General features: G+C 41.0%; 1 protein-coding gene across 1 annotated transcript; it reads left to right on the top strand.

The window, feature by feature from the left end:
• The first annotated feature begins 664 nt into the window (after positions 1-664).
• Positions 665-11,780, top strand: LOC107501264 (2'-5'-oligoadenylate synthase-like protein 2). Its single transcript, XM_036221338.1, is given in 8 exon segments — positions 665-1,015; positions 3,548-3,592; positions 5,038-5,050; positions 5,053-5,312; positions 6,096-6,287; positions 8,439-8,683; positions 9,166-9,307; positions 11,056-11,780. Coding segments are annotated over 8 exon segments (1,581 nt in total). The 5' UTR covers positions 665-817; the 3' UTR covers positions 11,542-11,780.

The raw sequence follows: 11,780 nt of genomic DNA, 5'->3' as shown, positions 1-11,780 counted from the left end.
CCACAGTGATACGCTCAGGTGGTGTCATGATATTTTTCCAATGCCTCCCGTAGGTGGATATTTGTGACCTTCACCATACTGACGGGCGATTCCACCCCAAAGAGCAAATGTCAGGTCCTCTTTCAGGAGTAAGTGCTCAGTTTGAGTTTAATTATCTGCCACTCGTTTTACCAATTTCATAGGGATGCCTTCTTAGGCCTCCAAACCTTGCCTTTCTTGAGATCTTTTAAGGCCATTACAGATTTCCCAAACGGTCCTTTGCTGTTCAAAATCAAGTATTTGAGAGAACCACCGGTGGAAACTTCTTAAAGACTTCCTCTTTCCCATAGGTTATTGGGGGTGAGGCAGAAGTTCAGCTGGGTAGAAGGAACAAGAGGGTGTGTTTGATTTTGCTCTTAGAGCTCAGTCCATCCCAGTTCCAGGACCCCTGAGGCTCCGCTCAAGCCTCCACCCCAGCAGTCAGGCAACAGCACCTCCTGGCCCAAGGGGCAAACACAATCGAGTTCCAAAGGAGGGTGGCCTCTTCTCTCAGTGCTGCATGAAATGGGACCTGTGGGGAGACTTGCTCCAGGACAGTCTGGGAAATGCTCAGACTGAGAGCCTGAAGGCAGGCGCGAGGGGGCGCTCATTCCCCTCTCCCAGCCATTTTTCCTGGCAGCTTTCAACAGAAAAGGAAAATCAGCTCTGCAAACTCAGTCTCAGATTCTAAACATTACGTGAGCAGGGAGGACCTATTCAGGAGAACTGGCTTCACAGCCTTGAAAGGGTTGGGCAGAAGTGGAGATTTATTCCAAGGGGGAGCCTAGTCCGCACCGAGATGGAGCCCTCCTGGGACCCGAATGAGACCCCTGCAGACAGGCTGGACACCTTTGTGTGTCAGAGCCTGCAGCCCCAGAAAGGATGGAAGGAGGAAGTGCAGGATGCCTGGGAGAGAACCTGGCGGGTTTTGAAGGATCAATGCTTCCGTGATGAGCTGATTGCGGACCAAGAAATCAGGGTGCTGAAGGTGGTGAAGGTGAGCGCACGGGGGCCCTGGGGGTTTGATTCCTAGCTCTGCTGCTTTGGGGCTGTGTGACCTTAGGAGAGGGATCACCTCTCCCAGGCTCAGTCTGCTCCTCTTTAACCCAAATTTGTTGTTATCAGGAATAAATGTGATAAAGTGTAGGAAAGTGTCTTCAAACAGTAAGGAATCCTACAAATCTGAAGGATGATGATGATAAACATAATTGAGCAGAGAAACATTCTGAGGTGTTCTAAATTAATTACAGAAGCTGAAGAGTAAGAAAAAGAGACAGGAAGAGTTAACCAGTTAATAGCTGTGGACCAATAACAAAAGACTGCTCACAATTCCTAAATGTATATCGAAGCTTTGAATCAACCTCCAAGTGTCTGTTAGCTGCCCACTAGACACTACACCTTGCATATGCAAGAACTTGCAGGACTGTTGCCTGTAACCATTCAAAAGTAATAAATATTTCTTCCTTAGACTGTGCTCATATCATATAAATGCCCCCTGCTTCACCTTTACCCTCTCCCGTTATCTGTAGCCAATTTAGATGCTTTCAAAACAAGTGACCTCTTTCTTCCCCAAGAGATAATGTATAAAAATGCTGGTTAACTCCAGAACTGGGAGCATGCTTCTTTTCTACCTGGCATTGCTGCTGGTGGTCTAGTCTTCGTGCCCTGGGACCTGGTCCTTTTCTGGCTAGCATATGACTCAAAAACTCTTTCTTTTACAAAGGCTTTCAGCCACGGGAGTTAAATTTTTTGTTTAATATAATCATTTTATTTTTATTTTATTGTTATTATTGCTACTACATCCGGCTCTCTGAGTGCCAGGGAGGCAGATGGAATATGGGCAACAGGTCTTTATAAAATTTATGCTTTTTTTTCTTATTTAGGAAAACCTACTTTACCCCCAAGACATAATCTCCTATATTTTTCTTCTAAAATAGCATTATATTATGTAGTTATATTAGAAACTACCTAGCAATTATGTAATGCCAGAGCGTACTTCTAGGAATTTTGGGGGGCTGACCATGAAATCTAACAACAATTTATAGCAAGGTTCCTCCTGAAAAGTACTAACTTGTAATTGAATTTCTAACTTATCACCCTAAATCAAAAGTGTCTTGAGCATAAGACTAAATTGTTCTCATTGTGCTAGCATGAAAGACATCTGACATTAACTTAAGTAAAGCAATCTCTACCCTTCCCCATATCTGAACTTCCAGGAGGAATCCTAACCTCTGCTTTCTGCTCTAGAGTTCCATCAGCATCTTTGCTTTCAGGAGGACCCAAAACCGAAACAAGGAAATACCCATCAGAATCAGACATGAGACGCATATTCTCCGAAGAATAGGTTTGAAAGGATTCAAATATTTTAACATATGTTCTAAAGAAAGCTCTTCTATGTGATTCAGGATGGAGTGAATACCCCGTCCCCATATCCCCCAGTGCAGACTGAAGTCCTACACCAAGAGAGGGAGGGTCTTTGGCTCTTTTCAGGAAAGAATTCAAGTGCACGCCAGTTCGAGACAAAGAAAAGTTCATTAGAGAAGAATAACACACCACAGACAGAGCACGCTCTCCTCTCAGAGTCAGAGAATGAGACTCCAAGTGTTTGAGGAATTCAGTTTACATCTGATTCTTAGTTACTATAACAATTCAAGCTTAAAGTCTGTTTTTCTGTGTTCCTTTCAAGGTATGGATATGCAGAGTTAAAGGTATGGCTACACAGTTGTTAGTAATCTCAACAGGAATCTTCCTTTGTTCTGTACTTTCTCTCAGGCTCTGGCCCTAGGAATGATCACACTGGTTCCCCTGTCTAGCAGCACATGAAGGCTCTGAATAAAACCTGGTTTAGTATTTAGTCAATTTATAGAGTTCTCATGTCTTTTCCCCATATCATGTGGATTCGAATATACTGTTTCCAGTAGAGACATGCCATATATGTTATTCCAAGGACTCACGTGTTGAAGCTCCCATTCTCACCTTTACAGGTAGAGACCGTTTGTGTAGACAAAAATTATTGTCCCTTTTCTCTTGTTCTCTCAGTGATCTCAGTTTCCAGAAGTTTAAACACCTCTGGAATAACTATCTCCAGCGATTTTGAGCGACATGGAAAATGCCTAGAGCAAAGTATTTATGGAGTTAAACACTCTATTTTGATAAGCAAACGCCCTATTTTGATAAGCGCTGCTAAGCAAGCAACAGCAAAAAGGGAATGTGTCTATTACATTTCTATTTCTGTAGTAGGAAGAAGGAAGGGGGTAATTGCACATGGCATACATTTCACATTGTCTCTCTGCCTTTCTCGACCTTGTTAAGCACTAGATTCTGACTTGCATCTTGTCTTCTTCGTTTCACCATCTAGGTGGTGGTGATAATGGTGTATTTTTCTAGAGTTAAATACTGACTTAATATGATTTCCTATGAAGAGTCCTCTGGGACCAGTAGTAGCTTTTTGAAAGTCATCTCTTGCTGCGCTTAATCGTTGCCACTCTGTGATACTCGTATTTGTCCTTTTTCTATTCTGTTTCCTCAGGTCAAGAGACCCAGTGCCAAAATTAAGGTTGCCTGGGAACCCGAGGTCAAAACTTCTTCATGATATTTTAAATTACATGAGTAATACATTTAATGACAAAAGTATTGGAAAATATGAAAAAATTATAAAATAAATAACCGACCGTACCATGTATAGATAACCACTACTGACATTTAGTATAATGATCATATTGTATGTGTTTACAAAAAACCAGAAAACATTTTATTTCATATGAATTTCTAAATATTATTTAAGAGATTGTAAACTTCTGGTGCTAGCCCAGGTAGAATAAGGCTCTTACAAACCTGTCACAAATTATGACTAAAATTCTGGAGAGACGGAAAAGAGAAAGTAGTTGAGAACTCCAAAAGTAAAAAAAGCAAGAGGATTAAGGACTGAAGTTAAAACTTCAAAGGCAACCTCTGACAACGGTTTTTATGGTGGGACAAACTATTCATACATGCAACAACATGGATGGTTATCAAAAGCATTGTGCTGAGTCAGAAAAAAAGAGCTAGTGTCAAAAAGTCACGTACCATATTGGTTCCATTGATACAATGCTCAAAATGACAATGTTGTAGAGATGGAAAACAGATAAATAGTTTCCAGGTTTTAGGGATGGTGAAAGGGAGGGAGGTAGCTGTGACTCTAAGAAGTAGAATGAGGAAGTAGAATGGAATAGTTCTTGGTTTCAGTGGTGATGACTGGAATCTACACATATGATAAAATGTCATTGAACTAAGCAGAAACATTGTCTCCATGTCCATTTCCTGGGTTTGGTAGTCTACTAATTTATGTAAGGTGTGGCCTTGGGGGTAGAAGTAGGTAAGGGATACTTAGAACTCTCGATATCATCTTTACAGCTTCTTGTGAATCTATTTCTTCAAAATAAAAGCTAAAAACATATATCTGTGTATACACAAACCCAAAATCTGTGTACAAAATATATACACAAAAATATGTTTGTCTATGCCAGAGCTGTCTAATAGAACTTTCTCCAATGATAGAAATGGTACATATATGCACTGTCCAATAGAGTTGGGTGGCTTCATTTCAAGTACTTGAAATGAAGCCAGTGTAACAGAAGAACTGAATTTTTTATTTCATTTCAACTAATTGAGATTTAAATAGCTACATGAGAGTCTTGGCTACCATGTTAAATAGCATAGGTTGGGGGATCAAACATTTATGAAATGGTATACAAAAAGCTGGTAACTGTGGTTGGCTTTGGAGAAAGAATTTAGGGTCTAGGCTGCAATGGAGTTTTATATTTCACTTATATCCTTTGAACTGTGTACCATGTACATAATTTTTCTAATCAATGAAAAGATGTGGTAATACCCACCAAGAAGGCCCCCATGTATGATGGAGACGAAGTGTTCCTTTTCGGACCAGTGTAAACAGCCCAACATGGGTGTCTCTGGATTCACCCCCACCTCAAAGCAACGGGGCTCAGAGGAGGTGAAACTCAACATTGATGTCCTCCCCAGGACGGCTCCTCTGGGAGGGGACAACGCTCAACCACAGCTCTGACGTGGATTTGGTGCTGTTCTTAAGCTGCTTCTCTGGCTTCCAAGACCAGGCATGTCTCCGTGAGGCCATCATCAGCATCATCGAGGAGAAACTGGATCACTGTAGCAGGAGCCTAGCCTTCAACATCACTGTAGCCCAGCACAGAGAAAGAAGCAGGGTCCCCTGCTCCCTTACCTTTGAGGTCCAGACCAGAAAGAACAGTGACGTCATTAGAGTGGACGTGCCCCCCGGCATTCAATGCTATGAGGAAAGACAGTGATGGGTTGAGTCCAGAGAAAGTAGTCAGGGGCCCTTCTCCACCAACCTGATCTTACAAGGGGGTCTGTAAAAGTGGAAAGCGATAGGGTGAGAGTGGAGTTTGCTCTTTTTCAGGCAGATGAACCTGGAGCTATACTTTGAAGATTAAGTCTTCCCTTAAATGCATGTGTTGTCATGTGCTGTTGGGGGGACGTCTCCCAAATAATGGATTCCTACCCACCCCAAGGAAGAGGTTCTTCTCTGACCCTCTGGGAGGCCCTGGAGCAAGCAAACACTTCAAGGTCTTTGGAACAATGTCTTCAAATTTTGGCTCCAAGACTTACTAATTGTGTGACTTTGGGCAAGCTATTTAAAACCTCCAAGAGTCAATGTACTAACCTGTGAAATGGGATCAAATATCAGGTTGAACCATAGGAAATAAACAATATTTGACCATTTTTGACCCCCACACACACACAAAAATAGCATGTGCTATGGTTCCACTTAATATTACCTACTTCGTGGAGCTGTTCTCAGGATTCCTTGAGCTTAGCCTAGTGCCTGACACAAGGTAAGTCTTTGGTCAGTGTCAGTTATTTAAAACTTACGTGACTTTTGGGTAGGCTACCAAACCCTCTAGGTCTCCACTTAGGAGTTGTGAAATGAGAAAAATAATGCTCTAGTGAAGATTGCATGAGAGAATGTCTGCATGCTCTATATGCTGTAGTTCTTTTTCCATCTTCCTCACCTTGAAGAATAGATTTTCCTGACCAGGTACATTTCTCTCCCAGGAAATTTTCCCCCAAACTCTAAACTACCACCAGAAATCTATGAAACGTTAAGAACTAGTGGCGGCTGCCCTGGGGAGTTCACCCCAAGCTTCACAGAGTTGCAGAGGCACTTTGTGAAAAGTCGCCCTGCTAAGCTAAAGAATCTCCTGAGGCTGGTGAAGCAGCACTGGCACCTGCAGGTGAGGAGCTGGGTCTCTGGTGGGAGGCTCAGGGGCAAGAGGGAGGGCAGGTGCATCCTAACATTGTTTTTTTTTGTTTGTTTGTTTTAATGAAAAGAAAAGCAAACTAACTATCTCAGAATAAGGAGCAGGTTAAATAGCATTCTGAAATAGTATAATTGGAAACTATTTTCAAGGTATAGAATGCTGAACAAAGTTTTGCATTATTGTTGTATGTGTTTGCTCTTGTTGCCACAGTCTTCTGAAGTGTGTCCTGGTGATTGCCTCCTGGTCCAGTGACCCATTCTTCAAGAGCTATTAAATGGTTTCTGATGTGCATAAACATGATTTTCAGTAGGCTTCACACCTCAGGCATTTCAGATAACCATAACAAAAACAACGATCATAAAGCTCTCATTTATTGAGCATTAATTATGTTCCGTGATCTATACTAAGTGCTCAGCAAATGTTTTCTCGTTTAATCTTTCCAACAGCTCTTCCATGTACTATTTATTAGCCCCATTTTGGAGATAAGAAAAACGAAGTTCAAACGCTGAAGTTGGGCTGAATTTGAACCCAAAAGTGTCTGACTCTAGAACCTGTGCTCTTAATCAACAACTCTAAATATTTTTCATAATATTAATTATTTTTATGACTATGTGAAAAATACATTGGGCTCATTATTAAAAAATCAAGTACTACAAAAAAAAAAGCAAAAAAAGAACATAAAAATTCACATGAAATCCCTGAGATAATACCAATAACTTTTTTTTTTATGGTGACATTGGTTAATGAAATCCACTAAGTTTCTGGTATATAATTCAATGGTATGATACTTTATTTAAAAAATTAAGTTTATTGAGGTAACATTGGTCAATACAATTATATAATTGTATATAATTGTAACATGTATACATTTTTGGTGACTATTTTTTCATACCTTTCTTTTTATCTGTATTCACGACAGTCATGCACAGATCTTACATAAGTGGAATCATATTATGCGAACTCTTTTCGTATTCTACCTTTAAAAAATATATTTGCTTACTGATTTTTAGACTTGAACTTTTGGGAGTTATCTATTAATGCATTTTGTACATTTTTCAATGGGGGTTTTTGTCTTTTATCAGTTGTAAGACCTCTGTAAATCGTAGATTTTTATCATTATTTTTCATGTGTTGCAGATATTTTTACAAATATATCACTTATCTAATCACGTTAATTATAGCATCTTTCACAACATAATTATTTCTAATTTTTATTATATACAAATGTCTCATATATACGTTTCTCATTTAACCTACAGTATATATGTAAATCCCTTATTTTTGCTTTTCAAATATTTAATATATACTTTAACTCCAGCTGTAATGTATTCTGATATTTGATGTGATAGTCTTTGTTTTCTTATGAATGGTTCACAAGTCGTGTCACTATCTTTTACTGATTATGCATCTTTTTTTCATTAAACTGAAGTTGTGTATTCTTTGAAACACTTTGTAGATTATTGATAGTCTAATCCATTATGAAATTATTACATCTACTGGAACTGAATTCTGGCCTACCTATTCTGTTACCCTTGTCTGCTGTTTATTCTAATGCCAAAAGCATACCATTTTGTTAAAACTACCTCTTATGCTATAGCTGAGAAGAAAAACATCAACCTTTCTATTTTTTTCTTTCATAACTTTCTTGGATTTCCAAGGCATTTATTCCTCCATCTGACTCTTAAGATCATTTTATCTAATTAAAAACATCACTGGGAATCTAAAATTGCAATAAATTTCTAAATTAATTTTTGAAGATTTAAAATTTCACACTATTCTTTCTCCATCTCTCACTTCATTCTGTTTTAGTTTTCTTCTGTTATATCCTATATTCACTCTATTACGTTGCCTTACCCATTCTTACTGAATAACAGGTTGATAAGGCCCAGAAGATGCCCAAGAAACCCCAACTTCCTTTTACTGAAATCTTGATGCCCATAGGACATAGTTCATCGAGAACCCAAGCTGCTGGGCTCATGGCAAATTTTATAGATGTGGTACATAATCTAGATATAAAATGAAGTTGAAGAAGTATTACTGGGAACTAGAAACAGAGTGACCTGGGAAGTCCAAAGTCCCAGGGTAACAAGCTCTCCTTCTCTCCCTCCCCGCTCTCCCACTCCAGTACTTGAAACATAAATATCAAAGGGTAGCATTGCCCCAGGAACATGCACTGGAGCTACTGACTGTCTATGCCTGGGATATCGGTACAGATGAAAGGGAGAACTCCAGCCTGGATGAAGGGTTTACAGCTGTGATGAAGCTCCTCACAGATCATAAAGACATCCACATATACTGCACCAAGTACTATGATTTCCAAAATGAGGATGTCAGAACCTCTATCAAATTACAGTTAAAGGAACCAGGTGAGTGTGTAGGTTGCATTACTTTCAGCTACAAGGAACAGAAAACCCAACTTAAAGAGTTTTTAAAATAAAGGTGATGTCTTCGCATTTGTACCTGAGAAATCCAAAGACAAAGGAAGCTTCAGGTATGGTGTGATCCAGAGGTTTGCTATGTAATCAGGGTCCCATCCATTAACTGCTCACTCTGCCCTTCCCAGGGTTCTACCTTTGAATTCAGGCTAATTCCTTCATGGCTACATCAGTTCCGGCCTTCTCATCTGGACTCATAACTTCTGGTACAAGAGAGAATGCTCCTTTGGCCTGGCGTTCGAAGCAGAATCCCCAAGATTCATTCTGATTGGGCCACCTTAGATTATACCTACCATCTTGAACCGAGAGTTTCAGCTTGCAGGAAAGTCTCTCCAGAGGCATGCACAATCCCACAGACTTGAGTGACAGAGGACAGTCCTGAGCATGATGGGAAATCACTCCCCTTCTCTCTCCCAGGCCTGTTATCCTGGACCCAGCTGATCCCACCAACAACCTGGGAAGGGAAAAGAGATGGGACCTGGTGGCCAAAGAGGCTGCTCATTGCCTGAGGCAGGCCTGCTGCAGGACCGAAGACCCCCACCAAGGCTGGCACGTACAGGTACCACCCTCATCCTCACCCCAGAGTCATGACTCAGTGATGACCTCACTGCAACCCCCTTTCAATCTATCTCCCCAACTCCTGCCACAGCACCTATAAGTCCCAGGACAGGCAATATCTCCCATGGTGCTGCCTCTGGGCTTCAGTTCTTTCGTCTATAAACTGTGCAAGCAATTTCTGCCTTGCTGTATGGCTATTTGATGGAGATGGTCCAAGCATTTACTCCATACATGCATCCTGTGGGGTAATAGTTCCCTCATTATGGGTTTTCAAAACCTCCACTTCTTACTATTAGAACAAGAGATTTAATAGAGATATATCCCAAAACCCTAACTGAGGAACATAGGAGTCCACTGCAGACAGCAAGCCAGCTGTGTGGCCCACCTGTGCATGGCTTGGAATCACAGCAGTCCTGGGTCTGAACACTGCATAGGAATCCAGGACTCAAAGACCAGAGCTCTTCTATGAGCTTAACTGAGAGATATAATTTCATCAACCTGACATTTCCAGAGAAATCTCATTGCCAGTCCTACATTTCATATCCTGTAGGTGAATTCTGAGCTTGGCCTCAAAGGCAAACCTGCAGCAACTGAAGCAAGGCAGATAACTAACGCATCGGAGGGACCCGCCACCCAGCCATGTCCCATTGCCTGGAATGTCCAACAGACCAGGGGACTCCTGGAAGAAAAGATTCATGGAATAGTCTTCCAAATCTTGCTAAGAATCCTCCCCATAATTATTATTTTTTTGTCGGGACGGTGGGAGGAGAAAGGAAAAGAGGTGATACATATTCATAGCAAAGAAAAGAAAAAGAAAAGCAAACTGTTTCAAAGGACACACAATTAAAGTAAGTCTGCCTCGCATCCTGATCCCCAGTCTCTCAATTCTGCCCTCTTCCCAACACGCACTTATCAATTTCTCGCATTTCTTCCATGTATGTGCCACCCACACACAAGCACATGCCTGTATCTAACTGTACATCCTATTTTGTGTGTGTGTTTTTACTTTTATTTACTTAAATTATTAGGTAATTTAGTTATTCTATTAAATTATCTAAGAGACAATTCTCTTAGATACAGATAGACCTAAAAAGTGTAACCACATTACAAATTCCAAACCAGGATACTTTTAAGCATGAAATGGGATGCAATTAATTGTGCAGGACAAGGAACATACACTAAGACTGCCCTAGACAAGTGGGGATATCAAGTCCTCCTGGGTCAACAGCTATATCATAATCTAATAAATGAAAGTATCTTAACTTACATAACCAGTGCCTTACTCTCAAATTTTTAGGATGCTATTCGACTTTTGCTATTACAATGAATATCCTTTAACATACATCCCAGCGCCTGCCATATGTTAAATTATTTAACCTACAGTAGCCTTATGTTTACATATGGAGTAGATTCTAATGTTATCTGCATGTGACAGGCGGAGACTCTGAATAGGTCAACATAGACAAAATGATTGTTTGGAGAACTGCTGCCAGTTGTCACTCTGCTTGGAGTGAGTCAGAGGATAGAGGATGACCCAGCAGTCCTGTAAGCCTAGGATGACCAAATGTTCTGCTTTGCCTGGGATAATCTTGCTTTATGCCTATTAGCTGAGACCATTATTGATAGCACCTCCTTTTATTAATAGTATCTTAGTAGGCAATAAATTATGTCATCAGTAGCCAGAAGGCAGAGGATTTGAAGACAACAAGTCAGAAATACCAGATACCCTTATCTGTTCCTCCCTTCCAGGGAGCAAGGAATGTGCAGGTTATGGTGAAACAATCAGGAAAAGAAGCCTGGAAATTCTGGGTGGACCCCTACAGTCCCATATGGAAGATGAAAGTGGAGATCAGGAAGACATTTGGCCTCAACTGTCAGCTGTGTCTCTCCTTCCAGGAGCTGGGAAGGGAGCGGCAGCTACTCAGCAGCCAACGAACCCTGGCATATTACGGGATCTTCTCTAAGGTCACTGTCTCAGTGCTGGAGACCTCCCCTCCTGAGATCCAGGTCTTCGTGAAGGACTCTAGTGGCCAGAGCAAGGCTTACGCCATCCACCCAGATAACTCCATCTATGACTTGAAAAAAGAGATTAAAGAGGCTGGAGGACCTGATGTGGCAGATCGAATACTAAAGTTCGAGGGTCAGAAACTGTGGAATCATCGCAGCCTCTCAGACTTGCAGAGCGAGGACTGTGACACCATCACACTCATTAGGAGAGGCCACAGTTCCCCATGAGTGCCCACGATCAGGCTGCTTATGAGGTAGACTTCGATGGTCCTGTCCGCCTATCTCATCCTTTCTACCCAGACTGCTGTTTTCTTCTGAAGCATGAACATGAATGTATGCCTTCCCTGCTTAAAATCCTCCAATGACCCCTATTACTTACAGAATAAAGTTCAAGTACCTTTGCTTGGCATTTAGAATCCTTGACAATTTAATCCTTACTTACCCCTTTAATCTCTTCTCACCACTCT

This window comes from Rousettus aegyptiacus, unplaced genomic scaffold (genome assembly GCF_014176215.1).
Source record: "Rousettus aegyptiacus isolate mRouAeg1 unplaced genomic scaffold, mRouAeg1.p scaffold_m13_p_5, whole genome shotgun sequence".
NCBI lineage: Eukaryota > Metazoa > Chordata > Mammalia > Chiroptera > Pteropodidae > Rousettus > Rousettus aegyptiacus.
This window is presented reverse-complemented; position numbering and strand designations above follow the sequence as displayed.